The 27,177-nt window shown below is 38.3% G+C and overlaps 1 protein-coding gene across 7 annotated transcripts in view; it reads left to right on the forward strand.

Annotated features, from left to right (window-relative positions):
• The window catches only part of triob (trio Rho guanine nucleotide exchange factor b), a 195,610-nt gene that overhangs the window by 160,306 nt on the left and 8,127 nt on the right, over nucleotides 1–27,177 (forward strand). For 4 of the 7 annotated variants that reach the window (XM_017700847.2, XM_017700849.2, XM_017700850.2 and 1 more), the window contains 21 exons: nucleotides 424–707; nucleotides 6,979–7,149; nucleotides 10,997–11,092; nucleotides 11,814–11,962; nucleotides 12,369–12,435; nucleotides 12,891–12,994; nucleotides 13,905–13,974; nucleotides 14,089–14,178; nucleotides 15,387–15,479; nucleotides 16,072–16,122; nucleotides 16,245–16,322; nucleotides 16,566–16,757; nucleotides 17,151–17,331; nucleotides 18,577–19,139; nucleotides 21,086–21,333; nucleotides 22,469–22,601; nucleotides 22,720–22,747; nucleotides 22,849–23,011; nucleotides 23,260–23,381; nucleotides 26,629–26,704; nucleotides 26,817–27,017. In XM_017700847.2, the coding sequence (XP_017556336.1) occupies nucleotides 424–707; nucleotides 6,979–7,149; nucleotides 10,997–11,092; nucleotides 11,814–11,962; nucleotides 12,369–12,435; nucleotides 12,891–12,994; nucleotides 13,905–13,974; nucleotides 14,089–14,178; nucleotides 15,387–15,479; nucleotides 16,072–16,122; nucleotides 16,245–16,322; nucleotides 16,566–16,757; nucleotides 17,151–17,331; nucleotides 18,577–19,139; nucleotides 21,086–21,333; nucleotides 22,469–22,601; nucleotides 22,720–22,747; nucleotides 22,849–23,011; nucleotides 23,260–23,381; nucleotides 26,629–26,704; nucleotides 26,817–27,017 (3,160 nt within the window). Of the gene's footprint in view, nucleotides 1–423; nucleotides 708–6,978; nucleotides 7,150–10,996; nucleotides 11,093–11,813; nucleotides 11,963–12,368; nucleotides 12,436–12,890; nucleotides 12,995–13,904; nucleotides 13,975–14,088; nucleotides 14,179–15,386; nucleotides 15,480–16,071; nucleotides 16,123–16,244; nucleotides 16,323–16,565; nucleotides 16,758–17,150; nucleotides 17,332–18,576; nucleotides 19,140–21,085; nucleotides 21,334–22,468; nucleotides 22,602–22,719; nucleotides 22,748–22,848; nucleotides 23,012–23,259; nucleotides 23,382–26,628; nucleotides 26,705–26,816; nucleotides 27,018–27,177 lie in introns of those variants that run through there. The other 3 variants (XM_017700848.2, XM_017700854.2, XM_037536783.1) reach the window with 2 other exon arrangements.

Below are 27,177 nucleotides of genomic sequence, written 5' to 3' on the forward strand. Positions count from 1 at the left end.
AGAATTTTTTTATTTGAACTTTTTTAATATGTTAATGCAACTATCTGACAGGTTGATTTCCATGCCACTGGTGAAATGGCTTAGTTGACCTCTTCCTATAGGTCTAAACACATTACACACTATTAGTCAATGTACTGAAAAATAGGATATAATAAGCTTATTTTCTTTTAAAAAACTACAAAACTGAAGGAACAAAGCACTGCTTTAGGAATAATGACATACCCCTCTAACATTCTAGTTGTTTAAACCACATCCGGTCCAAATCATAATTAAGGTAAATAATTCTCATCATGCCACAGAAGACACTTTAATAAACGTGTGTTGTATGATGGACAGAGCTGTGATTGCTGTACATTATATGCTGTGTTGTATGTGCTACAGTAGAGTATACTGACTTATCACCCTTCTCTCTTCTCTTTCCAGATACCCTCTCTGTGTCCAGTAATGAGGGTGGATTGTCAGGCAGTGCCACTCTGCAGCCCGGGCACCTGCAGGGTTCTCCAGGGGCCAAGCGGCCAGGCAACACGCTGCGCAAATGGCTGACCAGCCCGGTGCGGAGGCTCAGCAGCGGAAAGGCAGACGGCCACGTTAAGAAGCTGGCACACAAGCACAAGAAGAGCCGTGATGTGCGCAAGAACGCAGACGGCGGCTCGCAGAAAGACTCGGACGACAGTGCAGCCACGCCCCAGGACGAGAGCGTGGAGGAGGTTAGTGCTGATTAGCGTAATATGCAACTTTCTAAAGCCAGCTTAGGCTAAACCTTTTTAGTTTAACAGCCTCTTTCAGCACAGTTTAGCTTTTGGAAATGCAATCCCAGTCCTAGCACAAGGCTTGAGAAAAGCCATGATAGTTAAACTGCACAGTTTTCTCAACTAACACGTAAACCTACCGATTTCCCTCAACTGTTCTTGAATACCTAAACACCAAAAAAGATATGATTATAACCCTATGTTGTTTTTGGCCGAGTCCTTTTGTTGTTGTTGTTGTTGTTGTTGTTTTTCCTTCCCCGTAGTAAACCAGATATCCATTCATGAAATCTTGCCAATACTGAAATAGCAAAATTATTCAGAATGCACATCCCTAATGCGTGTATTTAACTTGCTGGGTCTTAGCCTGGTCTCTTGGGCTTCTACAGCAGACAAAAATACCTTTTTTTTAGATTTAACAGATTTGGTTTTGTATTTTCATTGTGTTTTAAATTATAATTTTATTTCCACTTGATATTGATGCTTTCATTTAAATGGAGTCAGAACATTTTTTTAAAGATGCTTCTCTAATCAATTCCCCCCTTTTCTTCTATGCAATCTGGTTATAATATTACAACAGTTGTTCAAAGCGATCACATTATCTACTTCATCTCTTGATTTTTTGGTGTAGTTTATAAGCACTTCAGGCCTCATTCACCAACTGTTTTAAGAAGAAATTTCTTCTCTACACTCATTTACACAGTTTTTTTACAAAGATTCTGACATTGACCACTGTTTTCTTATTTATATTAGGACCCTTCTCCAAATAAAATGTAAGAAAATGCATATGAAGGTATTGGTGATTGAGGCCCTTTGTTTATAAATTAGAGAAAGGAATGTCGACTTAAATTTATTTTAAATCTCTTGCTGCAGCTGAGCAAAAATGATTCTATTTTTTATCAGAGTGAAAGTGATCTTTGCATACCAGCAACCATCAGGCTGCCTGCCAAAGCTGAACCTGAACTATTGTGTGCCAAGTTCAGCGGCCAGGCGTCGGCCCTATGCAGTGTATAGTGGGGGTGTTGGAGAGGTAGCGTCACTCCAGCTTTTAACAAATGTAATCAATATAATTACTTTAAGTGGATGATAGAACAAAATAAATCATTAAGAGTTTTGATTTACTCACCTATGATTCTAATTCCTGCTCATGTGTCCAAGTCCCTCCTCAAAAATTAATGTGATCTGTTGACTTATTTTCAGCTTTCAGCAATTTGTATTTTTCTATGTCATCTGAATATGGCAGCTTTTAAATTGTGTGAAAATAAATGATGAATGGAGCAATATGAGTGCTCCGAAATCAATTTGAATAAGACCTCTTTACATTAATTTAATTTAGTTTTATAGCTTCTCCTATAAAGTTACTGTTTTGGAATTTGTTTTTGGATAGCAACAGAAGTTTACAGAAAAAAAGCTGTATTAATAAAATTATACATAATGTTATGGGAAAATAGAGGTCAAACAAAGTGTCTGTGTTTGATTTAGACTATTGTTTATATTTAAACAAATGTTTGAATATTAGATTTTGGTTAAAAATGTTTCATGAAGGTCTAAATGAAAAAAAAAATTGAAAAAAAAATGTTTTTCTGTGTTTTAGCAGAATGTGCTAATGTGTGTCGGCCTTTATAACACGTTTCTTATCTATCATGATCAAAGGCAAGTAGAACAGAGAACCTGCTGCAGGAATGAATAATTTACATTATTTTACAGCCATTGATCTATTTATTTAATCCTCTCTGCAGTTCGTCAGAGCACAGATCTTGTGTAAAAGCTAAAGCTGCAGTGAAAGTTTTGAGGATAACATGCAGTAACTCAGAACTACTGGAGTAGTACAGAAGAACAGAAAAGTAAGGGGGTGAACCAAGGGGTTTATACAAGAATAACCACAAAACTAACTCTCCTTTTCTCTTCCCTATCCTATAGCTAGATCAGGCTACATGGTTAACAGCCACAGAACAGTACTCCTTATCTGAAATGGAGTGGGAAGAACTGTGTTAAATATAACCGAGATTAACCGGTTTCATTATTAACCACAGTTAGGTTTCCTAAACAGGCTACCTTATTAAATCAGTGAGGACTCGTTTTTCTTTCATCTTAACCACCTCTTATCTGTAGAGATAAAATGTTGAAGTGTGGTGAAAAGTGTTGGAAGAGGGAGGCCTTATTAAGTGTCTATGATGACATAATAATATTGTACAATATTTTAGTGAATTCCCATCACTGTGGCATAGTATAGATTTATGAAAGACATAGGAATACAGTAGCGCTTAAGAGGGTAAACAGAAACCAATCACTCATGATTTCCAAGATGACTTTGTAAGATTTGTCAGCTACAGAGGTTTTAAACATGCTCTAGTTAAAACACACAAAATTGGGGTTTTGGTATCATTTCTACAGATTTTTTTATCTACTTTCTATTTTTGTTTATATTTTTATTTAAATTTGAGGATCAGTTTTAACATCCAAAATATGTCAGGTGGTGCAAAAGGCATTAATAAAAAATATTATCCTGACTTCTGAAAACATGTATAAACTAGTCTTTCTACAGCACCCATATAAACCTAATAACTTATAATACTACATTTTCATGGTTTTCCTGGGCTCACACTACCTGACAGAATCAGCTTAACAAAGCCCCCCTTCCACCCCAAATATTTGTAAAAGGGTTACTGACCTTGGCATTGCACCATGAAGGTCACTTTATAATGCACTACCCTGCCTCGCCTTTCTTTACATCATGTCAGAGTGAAAGTCCTTTGTTGTTGTTTGAGGAAGTCAGGATTTCGGGGGGAAAGTTTTGCAAAGAGTTTAATACTTTTAAATCTGCCCCATTTTACAGACTTTTACAATTTTAAAGGTTTCAAACATAAAATGTAAAATCATAAATCGACAAACTATTTAATTTAAAGTTTTATATAGCTAAATTCCATTTTTAGTAGTTTCCACAGTCTGCAAATGCAGTGTAATGGTTGCACCGCCTCACATTTTTAGGGAGGGCAAAACTGAATTTTATTCTGATGCACCGACAGTATTCATGCAAAGGAGATATTGTATAATAATGTGTGAGACACACACACACACACCCACACACACACACACACACACACACATAACACTGCACAGCTTAATGTACAATTACTGTTTATTTGCTGAATGTAATATGTGAATTTAATATGTTGGGGGAAAAAATAAAACAAGATGTGTCCTGTGCAAAAGTTGTGGCACATTTTACATTTTATTTTTAGCAATATGTTAAACTGAGCAAATTCATAGAATATAAGCACAGAATTTGATACACTTCGGTAAAATGTATGTGTATATAATATTGTCTAGAGGATTGTAGAAGATGTGTTAACATATTTTCTTTTGGAGAATATATCTAATTTGACCGAAGGTGTATAAACTTTTGCATGTGTGTATATATGTATATATATATGTGTGTGTGTGTATGTATATATAACAAGTAAAAAACAGATACTTCCAGATGTGGTATTAAGAATTTCTATGGGCACGTTCCATAAAACCGAGTATGATAGTGACTATTAGTGTCTGTTTCTTTATTTGAAGTGTTTTAGCTGTTTACACAGCCTGATTGTTTTCCAGTTCCAGTTCAGTGCTGTAAGTATGGAGCAGCTAGGCTGCTGTTTCTATATCAGTACTTGTCAACGTGGCCCAGCTGTGTTATTTGTTTGTGTACCATAACGGCGCCTGTCAGGCTGTTAGTGACTTCACACCAGCTGTTCTCTGAAGGCGGTTCACCTTTTAGGAAACAGGGCTTTGTGTCATGAGGACAACAGAAATAGGCTGACCTGGCTGTAATTCAGGTCCAGTGGAATTTTGCCAGACAGGACACCCTATCATCAGGATGCGTTTAAGGTGTTTTAGTAGGAAAACGTCTTTGCATTGAGGGCTTCCTGATGAGACTGAAAGTGGCTACTAATTTACATTTCATCACTGTTGGATCAAAACTTGAATTAGAACTCCATGTCATTAATATTATTGAGGTTTGGTGTTGAGGTTTGATATTTTCAGGGTAAGAAACTTAGTAAAAGCATATCATGGTTTTTAGTGTTTACAAACCTGCTCAAGGCCAGAGCCCCTTCTGAGATGTTTGTGTTTCAGCTTGAGGGTTTTTAAAAGTATAACAAATAATAAAGATGGAGGCATTTTGCCCCATCTTTCTTCACAATAGTGAAAATGGAATTTTTCTTAATTTGACCATAATTTAATCATAGACATAAACAATGTAATTCAGAGTAGTTTAATGTGAAACTGATAGGAACCAGGGTTCACAATGTCTACAACACAAATACATCCATTTTATTGACATTCTGGAATTTATTCGTAATGCTAATATTGGTAAAATAATGTTAAGTCCCCAACAGTAAGTTTTCTTTGAATAATCTTTTGTCTGACACCACCCTGCATTTACCACCAGGTGTGTAAAATACCTTAAAACAGTTTCAGGCATCACGCAGCACATTCGTAACCATTTCATGCAACTTTCTGTAAGACATCCAGTTCATATCACCACTGCTGAGGACATTTATGACTCAGCAAGCTTCTTTAAACAGAGCATTTCACATCAGACCGCTCCGATTGCCGCTTAACGATTGAATTGTGAAGAAATTTAGAAAAAGTTTATGGAATTCCCCTTAAACCTAAAAATATTTTTTTTTTTTTTTTTTTTTTTTTTTGCTATTCTTGAGCTGTATGCTGCTGCATGAGGAGCATATGCCATGCTTCTCACAGCCTCTGCTGGTCATCCAGAACTGATAATAGCACACGTTATAAGTAGTATTATATTTATAAACTGTGTTCAAGAAGTTTACGTTTGTCTTTAAAATAAATTGACTTTTGAATGACCCGAACAGTCACACATTCGTTTAGGTCATTCAAATGCCATGCATCCAAAATAGATCATTCCTTCATCTACCGGAAACGTGGTTTCACATTGACCCGCCTGAATTCTTCCCTTAAAAAAACACCTGCATGGCAACCTGCATCATTGTTACGAATGTAGCTTATCAGGCAGCTTTCTGTGATCAAGCACATTCCCACTTGAAAAGTTAAGCTACTTTAGGGCCAAAGTTATACATTTTTAAATGTTCCATAATGCCAGTGTATATGTCTAAAATATCATGAATAAAATATTTTACTACAATTGCCATGATTAAAAAAATAATGATAACAATTTTGTGCGTTAGAGTGGCACAGCCATTTAAGCATTGACCCTATCATTGGGAGATCATGATTCGCTACTGCAGCCATCCATGGACGGTAGTCCAAGACAGCATAATGTCTTCACTCTCGCAGTGGGTGGGATGTCTGTCATTTCCCCTACAATTCAGTGCAATACTAGACAATGCAGGGACATGTTAGGTAATGTAATAGAATTGGCAGTTAAGAGTTTTCTGCTAGGCATGTTGAGCTGACTAATGACACTTTGCATGACTTGGAGGAAGCGTGAGCTAGTCTTCACCATTCCAGCTTGGTAGCATCATGTTAATGGGGGAGACTTAACTAGCATTGGGAACTGGACACATGGGAACTGGACACATCTAAAAACAAGCAGTTTATTAATGAAGTATTTTGCATGGGTTGGTTTTGTTCAGTTACATTAAACCAATTTTTATTGTTTGCAATTTTTAAAAACCAATTACACCGAACTAAATAAATAAATAAATAAATACATTAATGAATGATTGAATTAATTGATTGATTGTGAACTGCGTCTAAATTCTCTTGTGTGCTTGGCAAAAAGAAAGCAAGCACAGTGATAGTCTGTATGTAAATGTAAACCGCAGTGCTTTAGTAGCCTCCCCCCAAATGCAGCTCATTGCATGATAGTCTCTCGTGTTAGGTACAGAAAATGTTGCATTGATGTAGGACCCAGCATGACTGAAACCTCAGTTACTGCATATGTGAAAGTACTTCTTTCTTCCTTTGGTTTGTAAGAAATAAATCAATAACGAACAATGTGTTTCCTGTTACTGGGGGTTGTTACCTCAGTCCCTTGGTTATTCAAGCTTAGGCCTACTTGATTGCTAACACATTGATGGTGACAGCCCAACCAAGAACTTTGTCTGCAGAGTACTATAATATGTTATTATTGCAGGAAATAATTGGCCTTATGAGACAGCATGGATTTTTGATTAACTAATGTGACTTAAGATGAGAGCTTACATCTCTTTTCATTCTCACCCTTCCTTTCTCCCTCTTTCTCTGTCTGCAGAGGATGAGGAATGAGGGATTGAGCAGTGGCACACTCTCCAAGTCATCCTCCTCAGGCATGCAGAGCTGTGGGGAGGAGGAAGGAGAAGAGGGAGCTGACTCTGTTCCCCTTCCGCCCCCCATGCCCATCCAGCAGCACAGTCTGCTTCATCAGGACTCCCAGGAGGACAAGGTAAAGCTCCGTCCCCCACGGCTACAGCTGGCCTTCAGTTGCCGGCACATTTCACATTTGTGAACTAGAAAGATAATCAAATGAGCCAGTTATACGTTTGCATCACTGTGTTTTCATTTTCGACCTTACTTTTTTATTGTTATGGGTTTTTTGATTTGTTATGTTTATTTTCAAGCACTTAAGTTACTATATATATAACAAATTCTGTACCGACAGGTTCATACACATTTTTATTCTCTTTCTTCATTTCTTTCATTTCTTAATTCACTGTCTTAATAGTGCTTAAAATAGGGCTGCACAATGCATTATTTGTTACGTGTCTTGCAATATTGACCTTTGAGATTCTGAAACCACAGAAGGCTGCAATATGCTAAAGATCCCTCTAACTAGTGGACTATACCAGTTCATCATTCATTTTCCTCAGGTATGAGTTTTGTCTCTTCCAGTACAGTTACTGGTGTGCCACAAATACACACAGACAACACTGTGTAGAAACAGTGCAAACCATGCTAAAGTAGTGTAGCTGAATGGGGGAGTTATCAGTTTACTTAAGCATTTTAATTGAAATTAAACATGCAAAATTGTGTACACAGATCAGGCATAACATTATTACCACCTCCTTGTTTCTATGCTCATTGTCTATTTTATCGGCTCCACTTAGTGTATATTTTAATTTGCGCCTATTTTGGCCATACTGACAGCTACTACATCTAACCAAGTTTTTACTGAGTAATGTAAGCATCCTGACCAATCATAGTTTAAGATGATTTATATCCAACAACCGTGGCTAGCCATCTAAGGCCTATGCTACCATTGCATGACATGAACACTATCGCAGTGTCACTGCTACAGCTCACACATGTTGACCATTCACACATACTGTGTTTGTGTGGCAGTACAGTAAGCAAGTTAAATCAACATCATTTTTTCGATTAAATTTGTAGTTAATTAAGTTACTTAACTCAGTAAAAGTATATTTCAGAGAGCGCTGTAGGGCTAAACATTGTCCTGATCACCCAGAGGTTACAAGCTCAATCCTTGGCCATGCCACAACCACTCATGGTTGGGAGTCTTTAAGAGCGTAATAGTGGATGGAACTGGCAATGACTAAATTGGTAAGACAATGGGGTAAAACACCAGAGAATAAAACTTGAATATATTTGTATTAGATTGCAAATATTGTAATCACAATAAGTAGCAATATAATCATATTGCTATTATTTTGTCCATATTGTGCAGCTCTATACTAAAATGGCCTGACAGTCGTTTTGCTAGTTTTAATCTAACACTTTTGTCTTACTTTTCTCTTGTTTGTTGATGTTGTTTTACTCTCCAGCACTATGTTGATTTTTGTTCTGCGTCTGTTTTGTCCCAGTTCCCATATCTCTCCATGTAGCTGCCCCCACTCAAACCATTTTATCTCCTTCTTTTTTACATCCCTTTCTTTTTAACACCTTTTCACTTTACCCTCTTCCCTTCATTCCTTCTCAATTCTTGGCCATTTGAATACTCCATGAGCCTTTGACCTTAGCTTTGATTTATCAGACCTGGTCACTTAAGGCCAAGGCCCCTCATGTTGAAACTACATTAAAGAAAGGATAAAACCCTATTGTGTATGTGCAGAAATGCAGAAAAGCCCTCTTCCCTCGTCTGAACTGTCATGCACCCCTTTAATGGAGTATTGCGGAGTATGTACCATCACATGCAGTAAGCAGTCATGTGTGCTACACTTACTCTTAGCGAAAATAGATTCAAAAGAACCTTTTCCAAACCAAGCCTTGCCCACAACCCTTTAATTGGCCCCCTATTGGCTGGTGAGTCCAGATGCCACACTCCATACCTTATTTGGACTGGTGGAATGTTGGGGTCAAAGAACCGCAATGGTGAGCTTTTTTTCCACATCGGATTAATTATAAGATTTTCACATTAGTACAAGTTATACAGTTATAGATTTCCCAGTGGTCAACTTAGACATACAGTTTGAAAAAATCATTTTCAGAACATTTGCTTTTCTCTTTTGTCAGACTGTCCCTGTGTGTCAGACTGTGTTCCTCTAGGGTCACAGCACTACAGAAATTAGTGCTCTCTTTCTTCCTATAGGCCTGGCTTTTTCAGTGAAATATTGTGAGCAAATGTACATTCATTGCCATGGAATTCACTGTGATGGACAATTTCACATCTGACTTCTGAGGGCAATAAACGTCATGCTGAGCACAAACTTTAATGAACTACGACAAACGAATTAGCATCCTCAGACAATGCCAGTACTGCTTTGTTTCTGTTGTCCTCTGAAGGGGCAGGTCTCCATACTGCAGCACTGAACCTCCACAAAGGAGGAAACATCAATTTTAGCAGTGTCTAAGCTCAAAGTTTTCTCTACTGGCTATAAGTAAACACACACATTTGAGTTGATTCAGATGTGCTTAATAAAGGAAGAACGCTGAGGTCTGAGGAGCTGTGGCCTGGAAAGTACCCAGTTTAACACCTCCATTTTAGTACTGGATGTCTCATCTTCAGTGATGTCAGTACTGATTTTCAGTTTTAGAGGTACAGACAGCAATGGTAGTCATGATAATGAAGACCTGACAGTTAAATGCAGTGCATAGAATTTGTCAGGTGTTTTGAACAAGCAGTTCCAAATATATAAAAACCTAACAAATGGCAAGATTTCTTTTGGAAACTGTGGGTTTATTCATTTTATTATTGCAAACGTAAATGTGATCTGAAACTGTGAACTATTTTGATAAAATTGTGAGCACTCCTTTACTCATTAACGTCACAACTTTTCTAATAATGAGTAAAGCCCAACTGATATAGGAATTTTAAGTCATATTTCACATTTGGTATTTAAGAATTTAAAAATCAGAAATTTTCCCTAACATTTGCTAAGTGTATGTAAGAGACCTAACCAAGAAAATATGACATAATGCAGTTTAAAATAAACTTAAAACAATTTTACTTTGTAGAGTTATGAACACAAATTAATATCTGCCATATTATCATTTAAAGAATTTATTGATTGAACAGATTACATGCATGAGGGTCTGTACATGTTGCTCTAACTATTCCAGAGCTCCTTTTTGAGATGTGAATAACATATCACAGCATATCAGTGTGCTCTACACTCTAACAAAATAATAATAACACACAAAATATTTGAAAAAAAAAAAAAGTAGATCATTTTGCTACTAAGCCCTGTTAGATACTTGTTCAGCTTACGTTTATTTATGCGTCCCTTCTGGTTTAATAACAATTACTAAAGCACCAACTGTAACTACAGATATGCAAGTCGGAGATATATTGACCATTGCTTCATGTGGGCACGAAGCTGATGTTGGCTTCCTATTTACCAGCTTCTTCATCAAATTTTCCAGTGCCACCATAAATGGTGAAGGATTTATATTCTTCTACTTGAGGCTCTTTCTGAAACTGGTGCTCCATGTAAGATGGAACAGCAAAATTTGAATGATGATTTAAGATTGGTCATTTAGCCAGAAGAAGTTAAACGCTGTAGTTTCCATAAATAAATCTAAAATCAAGTTTGTCAACATCTTAGGCTACACCACTCCACTACTTTCACATTACTGCAGCAAAAGCAGGCATGGCTGTCATTTATCAGTCATTATGGACGCCGAGACCAGTTTATCTGTGATTAGCTCATATCAGCTGATAATAACGGTATGGCGATCTAATAATAATTGCAAGAACACAGACACCTAATGCCCCACATTCCCCACTCAGTGAATATACAGATGAAGAAAGTGTAGCAGAAATCAAATAGTACCAATCAAACAGTAGATCTGTTAGGGGTGGAGAAGTTTAGAGTTGTCTTTGTGTCTCCCTGCAGGCTTCTTCTCGTCTCTCTGGACGTCCCAGCAGCTCTGAGACACCCAGTGCAGCCGAACTGGTCAGTGCCATTGAGGAACTCGTCAAAAGCAAGATGGTATGACCATGCAAGAGCAGTTTGTTTCTTATGTTATTCCTATCAAATCGTGGTCTGCACAATATAATTGTGCATAATATAAAAACAACTTGGCCTAGTGAGTGTTTTTTAATAATGTATTAATATTTTGTCTTTAATAGCCCAAAATGTATGTTTCATCTAACATCTCATTTTGAGTGGTTGTGGACAATTTCTTGAAGCTCTCTCTCTCTCTCTCTCTCTCTCTGTCTCTCTCTCTCGCTCTCTCTCGCTCTCTCGCTCTCCCTCTCTTTCTTTCTCTCTCTCTCTCTGTCTCTCTCTCTTTCTGTGTTTACTTCCTCTGTTGCTTCTCTCTCTCTCTGTTTACTTCTCCCTTTGTTTCTCTCTCTCTTTCTTTCTTTCTTTCTTTCTCTCTCTGTTTTTACTTCTTCCATTGCTTCTCTCTCTGTTTACTTTCCCCCTTTGTTTTTTTCTCGTTCACTCTCACTCTCTGTTTACTTCCCCCTTTGTTTCTTTCTCTCTTTTTCTCTCTCTCACTCTCTCTCACACACACACACACACACACACACACAAACACACACACACACATACTCTCTATCTGTTTACCTCCCCCATTGTTTCTCTCTCTCTGTTTACTTCTCCCTTTGTTTCTCTCTCTCTCTCTCTTTCTCTCTCTCTCTCTCTTTCTCTCTCTCTCCCCCCCCCCCCCCCCCCCCCCTCTCTCTCTCTCTCTCTCTGTCAGAGTCTTGAGGACCGGCCCAGTTCCCTCTCGGTTGATCAGGCAGACAGCAGTAGCCCTTCCTGTAATCCCTCTGATAACTCCCTCCTGTCCTCCTCTTCACCTGTCGATGAGATGGATGAGCGCAAGACAGGCTTCCTCAAGAAACGCCAGTAAGCAACTACATCACTCACATATCCTACTGGAAAGGCATATGTAAAAAGATTGCTATTGATGTAGCCAGCTCAGAATCTTAGAGCAGTAAAGCTTTGCCAATTTCTGCTTTGCTTATGTGGTTAGAATATTACATACTGTTTATTAAAAACATGTACTATATGTCATTGGTTGGATATTAGCCAACTATAAGCCAGCCAAATAGGCAAACATAAATTGGCTGCATTTGGACTCCTGGGTACATGTTAACGCTCTAACGTCTGATTACTCAAATCTGCATCAATATGTGCTAACCCTATCCCTTACATGGAAATGTTCTCAAACCCTCTCATGCATTTCAGTCCAAAAACAGGAGTGATTTGCTGATGAAGGTGTAATTTTAATCATGTCTCTGTTCTTATGCAGCTATGTGCTTCTGGAGCTGGTAGAGACAGAGAGAGACTACGTTAGAGACTTGGGTGCAGTAGTAGAGGTAAGAATACAGTCACACCATGGAGTGGGGAATTAGACTTGGGTGTCATCTTTGCAAATAGCTTCTGCATACAGTTATAGCAAATGGTCCTGACACTGGAGATGTGAAGTGTAGGCTGAGTGAGTCAAACTCTAGGTCAGCATCAAGTTGTGCATAATTTTACAGTAAGCTGTTCAGATGTTCAATTCAATCAGATGACTCACGCTTTTACAGTCTCATGGACGAGTCAGTAGCTTGAGGATTTGGGGGACTGTTGCAGTGTGTTATTCTGGAAGGATCTTCATTCATAATGCCAGCTGAAATGAGGAGGTTATGTGGAGGTTTGGAACAGGAAGTGAAATTGCAGGCAGTAGGCGGTACCACCTATTCAGCGTGTCTGCCTGGTGTGATCGCATGTTTGGTGTCCGTGTTACTGTCTCCATGGTAACAACATCATTGTCCTCCCGCATTCTCAGGGCTACATGAGCCGGATGAAGGAGGAGGGGGTTCCGGACGACATGAAGGGCAAAGACAAGATTGTGTTCGGAAACATCCACCAGATTTACGACTGGCACAAAGAGTAGGTGGCCTAAAATTGTCTTAATATGATTGGAAATGTAGGTAAACCTGGCCTTACACAGGTTATCCCACAATTTTGACACAGCATAGCTTTATATACACTCACTATTATTTTATTAAAACATCTATCTTGTTTTTCTAGTGTTTGAGCACTGTATGAGCTCCACCTTATAGGTCAATTATATTTGTGTACAATTACAGACTGATGTCCATGTGTTGTAATGAGCATTTTTGTCAGCCACCCTCAACACTCGGGGTCATCATATAACATCCCATAGGCTAGATCTGGCCCATGACCAATTCTTCTCCAGCCCTAACCCATCCTCCAAGTCTTGGTATCTATAAAAAGGATAAGGCATTAAATGCTGTTCAACCACCAGCAGCCCCTGTTGAAAATTGTGGTCTGCCACCTGACACTTTACCTGAAAATATGAAAATAAGTCCTTCATTATTTTGAGAATATAGTTGGTTTCAGGGTCATTCAAAAAAATGTTTCGTTTCCATCTTGCAGCAACACTGCTTGCTTAATTATGGTATAGCAGTCTGTTCCATACAGGCACAGACTAAGAAATCTGAAAGAAATCTGAGTAAGAGTTTACATGCAATGAGAAATCTGATTACCGAGTTAAAATCCAGAACTCTTTATAGGATCAGAGTGTGGTGTTTACTTGTCCATAATATTCAGATATAATCAGAAGACTGCAGAAGTGATCGCATTATTGAGTGCATGTAAATACACTTACTGTCACTACTAAGTTGAGAATGAACTGCCACCTAAAATATCCAGACAAAAGCAGTTCTGTGGTCAGAAAGGGTTCCCAGTAAACTAGGAGTGTAGTTTGCCCGGAACATATTTTCCTGTTCTGCAGTTTTTCTAATCTTTCTCTGTTTTGATGCTCATTCTTGCACAGCTTCTTCCTGAGTGAACTGGAGAAGTGCCTGGAGGATCCTGATAGGCTGGCCCCTCTGTTCATCAAACAAGTAAGCAATGATTTCCAGTAGGCTTTTACACTGGAGGAGGTAGAACATAAGGTTACAGTGTTGAGAAATGGTATTAGTGCTAATGATGATGATGAACTATATTTTGTTCTACAGGAACGACGATTACACATGTACATAGTCTACTGCCAGAACAAGCCCAAATCAGAACACATTGTCTCTGAGTACATAGACACTTATTTTGAGGTAAGAAATAATATCCAAACGGAAAATGTACACTGTTAGAAATAAAGGTACCATGGATGTACATGATTCGTTCATCAAGTTACAAACAGTGTAAATGTTCCCTCAAAGGTACAACAGTGGTTTTATAAGTATTACCTAGTGGAAAAGTAGATATTTATATCTTTTTATAAACTATTTTTTTAAAACAGAACCATTGGATAAAAAGCCTGGAGGTGAGACAGAGGGTGTGGAGCCAATACATCTTAGAAAATATGATTTCAGTGGATTATGGTACAGTTATGTTCCATGAGTAAAGGTACTGAGATGTACCCGTGAGGGTACTACCACAGTGAAAAGAAGGGTACTGCCCCAGTGACAGTGTCGTACCTTTTTTTCTGAGAGTGTATGGTAATATTTTACATAGAAATCTTAATATACAATGGCAATCAAAGTACCAGGACACAGTGTTTTTTTTGTTTGTTTGTTTTTTTCATTTTCTTTAAATAATAGTGAACGTGTTAAACATATTAAATAAGATACTTAATTACTAAAGTAAGAAATATTGGCTTTCTTGACCTCACATAGAGATGTTTCAGTCCACTCTGCATGTAGTTAAGTGTAGTTATCTAAAAGTGTAGATAAGTGTAAACTTGTGGTTGGCAAGACTGGTGTGTACAGCAGCACTTAGCTAAGCAGCTAACCTAGCAGTTAGTGAGCTTTCTAACTCTGCTACCATAAACAGTAAAACACTAAAGTAAAGTTAATATGGTCTCCTGACTTACTGTAAACCATGTGTTTTATGATTTTATTTATAGCCTGTGGGGAAGAAATGTTCAGATGTCATACAACTACATCCTCCCCCAACCCCCAACCCACACACATACACAACTAAGTGTAACTTACAAAATTTTGCTGACAATAAATCTTGTTTGACTTACGCTTTTAGATGAAAATGTCATTAAGATTAATGTAGACCTGCATTCAATAGAAACTTTAACTGGGACTATAGGTAGCATTAAATTAATAAAATGTAGTGGTGAACAAAAAAGGCATTGGTAACTTTGCCATAGTCTCCACAAATTTGCTTATAGGAGGTTTTGGGTCAGATTTCTGGGAAGCTGCTTTGTGAATAAATATAAAATTTAACCTCATGCTAACCGGTCTTTAAAATTTAAGTTGCTCTAATTATTTATTTGTTCCCTCTCTCTTTTCTTCACTCACTCTGTCAGGATCTGAAGCAGCGTTTAGGCCACAGGCTGCAGATCACAGATCTGCTGATCAAGCCGGTGCAGAGGATCATGAAGTACCAGCTGCTGCTTAAGGTAACTCAGTCACTCTGAGTCAAACAGTGAGATTTCGTCTTCTAGGACTAGATCTCCTGATGTTCTCTTATGTAGTATAACATACAGTACACATTGTTTTACTGGCTTCCCTTTTGACTTCTATCTATGACCAGCTACAAGACACAATATAAGCGCTGAGCAAACAGTCTGACCTGAAACCAGAAACACATTAAGTTTAAGTGATACTTTTTTAATCCCACAAACAGGGAAATTCCACCTCCGCATTTAACCCATCCATGAAGTAAAACACATACACACACTAGTGAGCACATACACACTAGGGGGCAGTGAGGACACTTGCCCAGAGCGGTGGGCAGCCCTATCCACGGCGCCCAGGGAGCAATTGGGGATTAGGTGTCTTGTTCAAGGACACCTCAATCATGGACTGTCGGCACTGGGGATCGAACCGGTTACAGGGCCAGTTCCCTAACCTCCAGCCCATGACTGAAAATGTGATAGCTTGCCGTTTCCAGTAAAAGGAAAGACGTATCAGTTATGTAAGCAAATTAAGTTGTCCTGTCTGTCAAAGTGTTATCAGATGAAAAGTCATTTTCAAGTTCATCTGTTTTAGGATTTCTTGAAGTTTTCCAAAAAGGCTGGAGTTGACACAACAGAATTAGAGGTGAGGATGCCATATTTTCTTTTTACCCTTTAAAAGTGTTGCTGTCTTGCTAATTTGTGTTATGTACAAAGCATGAGCTTCATGTTTAATTTTTTGGGACTATATTGATTTGTGTTTCTCAGAAAGCTGTAGAGGTCATGTGTGTTGTTCCCAAACGATGTAATGACATGATGAACGTGGGCCGTCTTCAGGGCTTTGATGTAAGTTCTTTTTGCCAGATGTATGGAGATTGATTTACACTTTAATTCACAATTCACCCCAGAGAAACCTGTATCTTTCAAAATACACACACAAGGTTTACTCTCAAGGTTACTTTGTTAGTACCTTTAGATATACAGTGTGTGTGTATGTGTAAGTATATATATATATGTTGTATATGGAAGCGATTTGCTCCCCGTTCTGAAGTTTGTTTTCTGTGTTTTCTGTCGGTTTGTGATTTTCAGGGGAAAATCGTAGCGCAGGGTAGACTCCTCCTGCAGGACACTTTCATGGTGTCGGATCAGGACAGCAGCCTGCTGTCCCGCATGAAGGAGCGGCGTGTCTTCCTCTTTGAGCAGATTGTCATCTTCAGTGAGCCTCTGGACAGGAAGAAAGGCTTCTCCATGCCGGGCTATCTGTTCAAAAACAGCATTAAGGTGTGCAGGGTCACAAGTAGGGCTTTTCACTAGCAGTGGTATCAGTAGGCCCTCTGCTCAAGGTCATTTGAGTGACTCTGATGCTTATTGTGCTTTGAATTTTACTCATTTAAAACAACCTAACAAATACAGAGGGGTAAAACGACTGAAAAGGCAACAAATCATATTTATTTAGTAAATTAAAGAGAAAGAAAATGAATTGATAAACAAAAGATAGAAACTCGAAGAAGGAACTATTTAACTATTTAAATATAATATGAAATAAGTTTGGTTTAAAACATTTTAGAAATGCTGAGAGGGTCTGTTGAGCATAATGTTTATTAGGGTTGTTTTAATGACAGAATAATCTACTTTTTTATGCTGAATATTGTGTGCCATCTTATCTTGTTGCAGGTCAGTTGGTTGGGACTAGAAGAGAGTTCAGACAGTGACCCCTGCAAGTTCACTCTGACCTCAAGGTCGTCCGCAGGAGGCACAGAGCGCTACATCCTGCACTCATCCAGCCCTTCTGTCTGCCAGACCTGGGTCCACCAGATCAGCAGCATCTTGGAGAACCAGAGGAACTTCCTCAATGGTAACCCACTTCACTTTTATATTTCTGAGTTCACTTTTCTGTTTCTAGGTTCCATTTCTGTATGCATATGTCTAAGGAGCAGTGGTTCAACCAGTCCTCAGAGACCACCAAAAGGTTCACATTTTTGGACTAATCCAACTTGCAGTGCATACGGATGGTGTGGTTTGTCCAGGGGCGTGCTGAGGCTCAGTTTGAGAACCACTACTGCAGAATACAGCACTAGTCATAAGTTTGAACACGCCTGAGTGTACAGTATGTAACATAATGTTAAAAATATTTTGATTTGGATTTAATGCCTGAATTGTCTAAGATTTATTTTTAAAACGGGTATAAATAGTGAATTTGGTAGTAAATAGTGCTAATAAATATATTTAGTGACTCGTGTGCCCAAACTTTTGAATGATGTTGTAGACTATTTTTCCCTGTATGTCGAAAAATATCCAAACACCACTTCTGCTTAGTGATTTCAGTTACTTTAGAAAAGGCTTGTAAACAGAAAGAGACTCTGGAGCAGCTGCACATGAGCCAAAGGACAGCATATCTAATGCCAAGTATCAGATAAAGGGATATAAAGCCATCCAGCTGTTGGAGGCTATTGAGCAGAAAAAGTAACTGAATATTAATTCCACTGATATCAGGAGAAAACAGTTTTATTGAGCAGACTTTTGGACATGTAGTAAATGTATTAAATAAACAGCAGTAAATAAATATACTATAGTTTTTATTGTATTGTTATGTATTTATTTGTTTACTTAGATGGCTTTCAAAATAATATAATTATAAATGTCATCATGTTCACACTGATCATTGACAGAACAAGATGGCGCCCACCGTGGCAGATGCCTTTGTGTTTTCCTCCTGCAACCAATGCTATTTATTATTTATTTTAACTTTAGTATTTATTTTAAATGTACAGTATACCTGTGGTAAAAATACACTCTACTGCTGCTGTCTGAAAACTACTGTTTACATCTATTACTTACACAGAACACTACTGTTTATATCTACTAAACATGCACTTTATGAACCGCTGCTCTACATACTTGCACATACATACATGTTTTCTTTCAACTTTGCTTTTGTTGTCTTTCAACTTTTTATTATTATTTTACTATCATATTATATTTGATGAATGGAGGAACAGCAAAGTTTGAATTTACAGTGTAACTGCCTGTTTCTGCTGTGCATATGACAATAAAACTCTTGAATCTTGAATCTTAAATGGAATTTCTTTCCATCTCTCAGCTCTAACATCTCCCATTGAGTACCAGCGGAACCACGTAGGGGCAAGTGGTTCGGGCGGTCCCAGCAGTAGCAGTGGCCTGCCCGGAGGCAGCAGTAGCAGCAGCAGCAGCAGCAGCTCGGCTTCACGCTCCCGCAGTTCCAGAATCCCGCAGCCTTCCTCCCGTCTCCCCCAGCCAGTGCAGCACCATCACCCAGACAGCCGCACCTCAGGTACGTGCCCCCCAGCTGAGGCCCAGGTCCAGCCAGGATCTCCAATCCCCAGAGCCGCAGTGGCCCCCATGACCCTGGCCCTCCCTAGGCCTCGAGCGGGCCTCCCTTCACCTCTCTTATCCCCTGTGAGCCCCCAAAACTCTACCCCAAAAGGTCCCGCCCCTTTCTGGGCCTCTGTCCCAGCATCACCTCCCAACCGCCCTCCTGGGTCCTACACGGAGCGGGATGACCCCCTGCCCAGCCGCGTCTCCAGCCAGTTGCGCAGACATTCAAGCCACAGCAAGGAGACGGATCGCATCAGCACCTGCTCCTCAGCCAGTGAGCAGTCCCTGCACTCCACACACAGCAACGGGGTAAGGGCCCAACTCCGGCCCAGGCCTTAGACAGGCCTAGTCCTGCACTTCCAGCTTTCTACTAACCAACTGGGACCCGAAGAAGACCGTCTCTGACTCCTGCGGACATTAACCAGCCTGGGCTTGTGTTACTAACTCTGACTGGCTGTAACTTCACTTCTGCAGTCTGACAAATATAGACCTGTGGTCTTCGTGCTATCTTCTGCTTTGCTCTCACTCAGTCTTCTACCCTGGAAGGGCCTCACAAGCTTAGGTTAGAAGCAAGCAAACTAACCTATGCTCATACTAACATGTTTTACTCCCTGCTGCAAATTTCTATCAGGTTTTTAAGGCTTCACCAAAGCTGTTTTTTTGTGGTGCTGTTCAGAATGTCACGCTCTGGGAGAGGCCACTGATAGGTCTCCAGATTCTACTCACTGTAAATTGCTTTGCTTTGCACAAAACACCCTTCCTTCCTCTGCATATACACTGTTAAATGAGGTTTTTCAACTTGAGTGTCATGTATGGGCTGTTTTTGGGGTTTCATACAGTGCCAGTCAAAAGTTTGGATACTCATAGAAGTATTTTTACTTTGACATATTTTTGATTCTTCAGAGTACCCCACTTTGACTTCATACAGCTTTGCACACTTTCAGCACACTTTCAAGCAGCTTTGCTAGGAATTACCTGGAGTGCTTTTCTAGCAGACTTGAAGTTCCACATATACTGAGACGTTATTTGCGTCTAAAAACGAAACATTTAATTTTATGGATGCACCATATCAGAATTGTATTGATATTGGCAGATGTTTGCTTAAAGTACATTTCAGCATCACACAGATTTTTTTTGTTTGGCCTATATTACAGGAGTTTTTATTTGCACTCTGAAAGGTCATACTGGTGGGCTGGTGTGCTGAAATATGGTGGTTTGTAGTCACTTTTAAAGGTGGGCAATACAATGATATCATTATCTTGATAAATTACATAATTTCATGTCATCACATCTTAAAGACACCAAACAACTGGATAGTTCATTAAAAGAGAGCCTAATTAGTCTTGTTTAACTGGACAGTGTGTGAAGCAATGAATGAAAGTCATTGTATTTACAGTTTTTGAGTGTATTTTGAAATGTGGCATTTTTGGCTCTTTTTCTGTTCCAGCTTCATCTCCAACTTTCTCAAATCTCATAAAAACTAAATATCATCATACATACTGTGTATTGTAAAAATGTCCTGTATAAAAAACATTTAAATATTTTTTCTTTTTTGCCCTCCCCTCATCCCACTCCTGTATTCTACAAATATTTATTCATCAGCATTGGCAAAAATATACATTAAAGTCTCGGTTATTGGCATCAGCCCACAATTCCAAAATATCTGTGCATGCCTAAGCAACCATTTTTTGTTTGCTTGTTTTTTTTAAGGAAATTTTAACATATGCATTTACTTCATCTTTTATGTAGTTTATACAACAAAACACACTTTGAGCATTGAAATATAAGCCTGCAGATCAAAATGTCTTTAAGACTCTGGAAAACATGTTTTCAGTGTGCAGACTTTTGGCTGGTGCTGCATCTTACAGGTCTTTGCATCGAACTGCATATACTATACTATGAACTATATAAAGATTTATTTATGAAGTTTCACGTTGTTACCTGAATTGATGAAGTTCATTACACAGATTAAATTTGTTAAATCATTCAGTTCCATTTGTTAGGAATCATATAAAATCTAACAATGAAAAAAGTGAAATTATTTAAATAAATCTAATAAAAATGATGGTTCTCCTAGAATTACAGTTGTATAGTATTTGTACATATGTTGTACACACATAACTGTGCTTCACTTGTTTCTTTCTAACCTTTTTGAATATAGATTCTAATCCAAACTGTGTGTGTGTGTGTGTGTGTGTGTGTGTGTGTGTGTGTGTGTGTGTGTGTGTGTGTGTGTGTGTGTGTTGTCCTCTCAGAGTGAAAGCAGCAGCAGTAGCAGTGTATCCACCATGCTGGTGACCCAGGACTACGTGGCTGTGAAAGAGGATGAAATCAGTGTGTTTCAGGGCGAGGTGGTGCAGATTTTGGCCTCCAACCAGCAGAACATGTTCCTGGTATTCCGAGCAGGAACAGAGCAGGGCCCCGCCGCCGAGGGCTGGATCCCCGGATTCGTGCTGGGACACACGTCCACCAGCGCCCCTGACTACACCGACACAATCCTCAAGTACGAACTCCACTATTCACTGGATGCTCAAGATTTGCCTCAAGCCTCTGTGTGGATTTTAACACACACCAGTCAACAGTTTAGACACTACAGCTGATAAAAATAAAGAAAAGCCTTCCTAATATTTTCTATATGTTAGAATAATAGTGAACAAATGAAAACTGCAAAATAACACAGACGGCATAACTATAAACAGAAATATTGGTTTATTACCAAATAGCACTATTTACACCCCACCTACCAGCAGTAGAGCTGATTGGGCTCAAATACAGACATTCCACAGATTCAATTTTTAACAAGCTTGCATTTTTAGTGGCATGCATGCTAGTTTGGATGATTTTATGATTTTCTAAGTTTTAAAGCTGCCTTTAAAGAGAGTCAGCAAGATTATAGTATTTTTTGTTACTGAATAATACACCTTAGAGTGTAATGAGCCATAAAATACAGTCCATGTTTTATCCTGTTGCATTGTCCAAAACAGTATGTGACGGATTGCAGTCCTGAGCCATATGGGTTAATGAGATTTCAATGTGCTGATGAGCTGAAGAGCTTTCATTTTATTTAGATAAAGTGGTAGCACTGAATCTTCTGAAACGCTGAAGGAAGTGGTTTGAGAGCTGTTGCTGTTCTTCACAGCTGTAAACGTGCAACCACTCAGTTTTGTATTTGTGATAAATTTCCCATGACAAAAATAGAAAGCAAAAAAAAATCACTGTGACAAAAAATCATATATTTGGGGAAAATTAAGCAAATTTCCAGAATTATAGGAAATGTAAACAATTATTTTGATATAACAAAAGAGATTTACAAATACCCGATTGTGATGTTAGAGCTGATTTAGAAAAAAGATTCTTTCTGACCAAGTCTGAACAAGTATTTTAATAGTATTTCTATATTCGGAACAACATTAATTAATACACAGAAATTTTCTATTTACAGTAATAGAATTTCTTATTCTCAGAAAATGTAATTAACACATTCTACAGGGAATTTATTCAGATATTTGCAGATTTTTGTTTAACATGTGGAGAAAAATTAAACATAACAAACATAACAAAATGTTTTTCTTTTGCACCAGCTGCATTTTGTCCAGACATATATGTTTATTTGTCTCTTTCTCTTCTTCTCTCTTCAGGAAGTCATCCTCATGGCACACAGCACTTCGTATTCGCCGCAAGTCAGAGAAGAAAGAGGGCAGGAAAGATTCCAGGCAGGAGAATGGTCACCGCAGGTCCAGAGAAGCGCCGGCTAATAAAGTATCTGTAAAGGTGCCCCACTTGTGTTTCACTCTGCTGCTTCTGCACGTTTCCTGATTTCACTGTGCTGTTCTTTAGAAATGACATGTTTGACGAATGGGCCCACTCAATCTCTCACCTTCTGTTTCAGCTTCTAAATCCAAACTACATCTATGATGGTAGGTCTGACTCTCGTTCTTGGAAACACTGTTTGAAAGCTGGTGTGTTTTTACTCGACTGTGATGTATAAGAGTTGAGTTTTCTCTGTTGTTCCTGACAGTCCCCCCAGAGTTCCTGGTGCCTCTGAGTGAGGTAATGTGCGAGAGTGGAGAGAGTGTGACCCTCCGCTGCAAAATCTGCAGTCAGCCAAAAGCCTCGGTCACCTGGAGAGGGCCAGACCAGGCCACGCTGACCGACGGAGGACGATACACACTCTCTCACAGGTACACGCATGCACTTTCATTTATAATTTGATGCACATATAGTCCTCGACCACTAGGTGTCTCTCTAGCTCTCTTTGAGTGCATGGAGTGGCAGCTGTTTCATCAGTTACATATCACCGGATGGTGTGAAACTAATTTTTAGCCAAAGTACAAATATTTTAGTGGAATTATGTGAGTATCATTCACCAGTTAATTTCTCAGTTCACTCTTGTTCAGTGTATTTATGCTTTTCTGTCTGCTCTGTCCAGTGAAACAGGTGAGGTGACCCTCAGCATTTCAGCCATGACTGTAGAGGACAGCGGCACCTATGCTTGTATCGCCACCAATGACATTGGCACTGTCACAACATCTGCCTGCCTCAGAGTGCAAGGTGTGCGTCCATCTAACACCCAACATTTTATACAGGGCTCTAGAATAGCATTGATCTTACTACACCCTTACTACAGTGAAAGTGTGAAAACCAAAACAGATTATTGAAGTTTTATTGATGTTTATTCAATACACAGAAATGTTTAAAAAGCACAAATACACAATGAAATGATTTCATCATGTTTTATACTGATCACACATCTAGACTATTATTTAAATAACTGGTTTTATTGTTAGATAATTTTGTTGCTGTTCAGTTTATAACTATGTAATCATATGTTATCATCAGAATTCCTTTGGAATGGCTTGGCGAAAAGTTTTTTCTTACAGCCCCAAAGCTAGTCCATCATCCAAGACATGTATGGGGTCCAAATTGTGCTTCTTTAGTTTAAAACCAACAGAAAAGCACAAAAAAGATTAAAAATATATATATATTTTTGGTTAACTAAGCTGAAAACACTCAATTCTATACACTGTGATGTTACTTACAGCTCTAATCATCGTCTAGGTTTTAAATCAAACTTTGCATGAAGCTAAACACCCACAGCTGCAGTTCAGTGAGTTAGTTTAAAATACTGCATATTTGATTGTCACAAACATTTACATTTATCTGACACTCTTATCCAGAGCGACTTACAATTTGGTCATTTTACACAGGTAGGCCAAGGTGGTGTTTGGAGTCTTGCCCAAGGACTCTTATTGGTATAGTGTACAGTGCTTGCCCTGGTGGGGGATTGAACCCCAGTCTACAGTGTAGAAGGCAGAGGTGTTAACCACTACATTATCCCAACCAAGCAAATGTTAAAAAATAGACAATGGCTATAGATATTCAGACATACACATAATTCTACACATAATTCCCTTCTACAGTGAATATTTCCATTGAAAAAGTCAGCACAAGCATATAGATATAGATGGTTCTGAATATTTTATTATCATATTAAAGCGACATACACATTAGTTAGTTGTTACTAGTTAAGACTTGCGGATTTGTGGTGCAGCCAAATTTAGTAAAAGGATCATTACTAAGTACTAAACTTACTAATGTTAATGATAACTCAACTAACATTGAGGACTTAGTAAAGGTTTAAAGTAAGAACTTATGCAAAATCAGTCAGGGCAACTCAATCCAGGTGTTATGCAGAGTAAGTCACATGAGAAGTAGTAAGTAAGTCATACTGAGTTTTGAACAACATCAAGGTCTGTGTGACATTAATAAATACCTGGATGCAATTTGAGGGAACTGAGAGAGGTTTTGGGAATGCATTTACACAAAGATTTGGGTGACTATTGACTTGTAGTGTTTGTTAGCAATGTTAGCTCCAGTGCTAAACTAAAGAAGCACATTTTGGACTTCAAACATCTTGGTCTAGGGTCCCTAGTTGGACCTCATTTTTGTTTTAAAAAAAAGTTTTAATTAACTTTAAGTACTTAACAAGGTTTTTTACAGTTTGTTACTTGTTACTGTATAGACAATACAAATTAAAATTAAACAAAAATAAAAAATAAAAAAATATAAACTCTATCCTTCACAAAGAATAACAAAATAAATAATTATAAAAAAATAAGGTTATAAAATAACCTTAAGGTTAAAATAACCTTAATAAGGTTAAAAAATAAAGTTATTTATGATGTAAGGACATTTTGCCTGAAATTCACATGGAGTATTGCACATGGGGTACTGTTTTGTATCACACATGGGATGGTGAGGAGTTAACAGTATAAACAATTATAAATAGAAAGCTCAAGATCAACAAACATGGAGCAGCTGGGGAGCCCTGAGGACCAGTTTGAGACTTGCTAATGAAACGTACTGAAAATGTTAAAAAACAATAATAGATTGAAATTGTTGTATCTATTTTTAAAGTAACCTCTCATAGTTATTTAGTCTAACCAAAAAATCTGAATTAATCTAAAATGATCACTAGCACTGTTATTAATGTTTAGATTAGAATTATGTAAATGTTCTGTTCTCACACATGTTATGCAGGAAGACTGTATAACTGTCTGTTCAACTTTTACTTTTCAAAAAGACAGTATTTTTTACAGGATGATGTTTTTGGGGCTTTTTGCTGTGGCATATCATTAAAAAACAAAGCTTTTAAATTCATCAGACAGTCCAGTACTACCTAAAGAACTATTTCTCTCACCACATCTCCCACTACAGTAGAAAGAAGTGGTTGGGTTTGCGTCACTTCAGCATACATCATGTTCTAGTCACTCAAAAACAAGACAGGATGGAATGAAACTAGCCGAAATCAGCCCACAGATCTACTGCTCTCTTCAGCGTAGGAGAAAGAAAGGGATGGACGAAAGACCACAGGTTACAATATACGGAACTGGAAGTGGCCTAGAGAGTTATTTGGAATATATATAATTATGCAGTGGTAAAAAATGAGAAGTTGTTGCTATGCTGTGAAATAGTACATAGATGTTTCACAGAAATAAACCAAAAGGAATAACAGTATATACATGTACTAGAATATATTCAGAAAGATAAGGCAGAAGGTAGGATGAAATCAAGAGCCATCACCCTGCAGATGTTGCTGTAATTCCATAGGATCCTTATACAAGTGGAAATAACAGTGTATTTATGGAGATTATTGTACACTGATGTCTGCTTTTTATACAAATTTATACACAGAAAAGGAAATGACAGACAGGCATCAGGCAAGACATTTAGTTGCTGGTAGGGCACAAATAACATATAATGTAGCATGAGTAAATAAATATAAAATATAATCTGGCCACTTTATTAAGTATTCCTACCTTGTATCAGCACTCTTTGTCCATTTTATCAGCTCAACTGCATTATAAATTGCTGCAATATAAAATGTGTGACCATTATAATAAATGGTGCAATATATTAGTCAATAAATAATAGCAAAAAAATATTTAGAAGCCTTTTTTAAGAGAAACCACCTACTCACTGCTGATTTACTACACGTATCATTGTACAGATGATGTTTAAGGTTTAAAACACAAGTGCAAAATCTCAAACATAGTGGACATAAACATATTTAGTTGAACTGATTTGTTGATGATTTGGAAACCATAATTACAAATGAAATATTAGTGAGGTTTCTTTTTTTTATGTAGGCTCTGTTAGCCACACTATAAACATATTTAGATTGTAGGAGATTACAAAAACAGCAGAGTCAATGGAAAAATGTTTCTGGCATTATTCATTTGCAGTGCTTAAAAAAATTGCCAGTTTACAGTCCTGTTAATGCTCTTCTTATTTTCAGCAGGTACCTGCAGCGACGGGATCTTGTGGAAGGAGAACTTTGAGTCTCTGTACTCAGAAGTGATGGAACTCGGGCGGTGAGCTCTATCACACACATCCTCTCTCACATTTACTTCGAATGCATGATTTTGCTGGGTCGTGTCAGACACTGCGGTGCTGATACTGATGTTTTGTTTGCCGGCACAACAGAGGCAGGTTTGCCGTGGCGAAGTGGTGTGAGCAGCGGGGGACCAGGCGCTCGGTGGTCGCCAAGCTGGTCAACAAGAAGCTGATGCGGCGTGAGCAGGTGGTCCGGGAGCTGAACATTCTGCAGTGCCTGCAGCATCCGCACCTCGTGGGCCTGTTGGACACCTTCGAAACCCCCAGCAGCTACGTCCTTGTCCTGGAGATGTAAGACACATAGTGAACCTGTTAGAAACAATCTTGTATTGTCAATGTCAGAAATCAAGAGTCTGTTGTAGTTTTCTTTAAGCAAATAGCAAAAATGCAAACAAAAAAAACAGTTTACATTTCATTCCTTTAAAAGCTTTTTATGATGATGCAGGTTTGT

This window comes from Pygocentrus nattereri, chromosome 3, assembly GCF_015220715.1.
Source record: "Pygocentrus nattereri isolate fPygNat1 chromosome 3, fPygNat1.pri, whole genome shotgun sequence".
Lineage (NCBI taxonomy): Eukaryota > Metazoa > Chordata > Actinopteri > Characiformes > Serrasalmidae > Pygocentrus > Pygocentrus nattereri.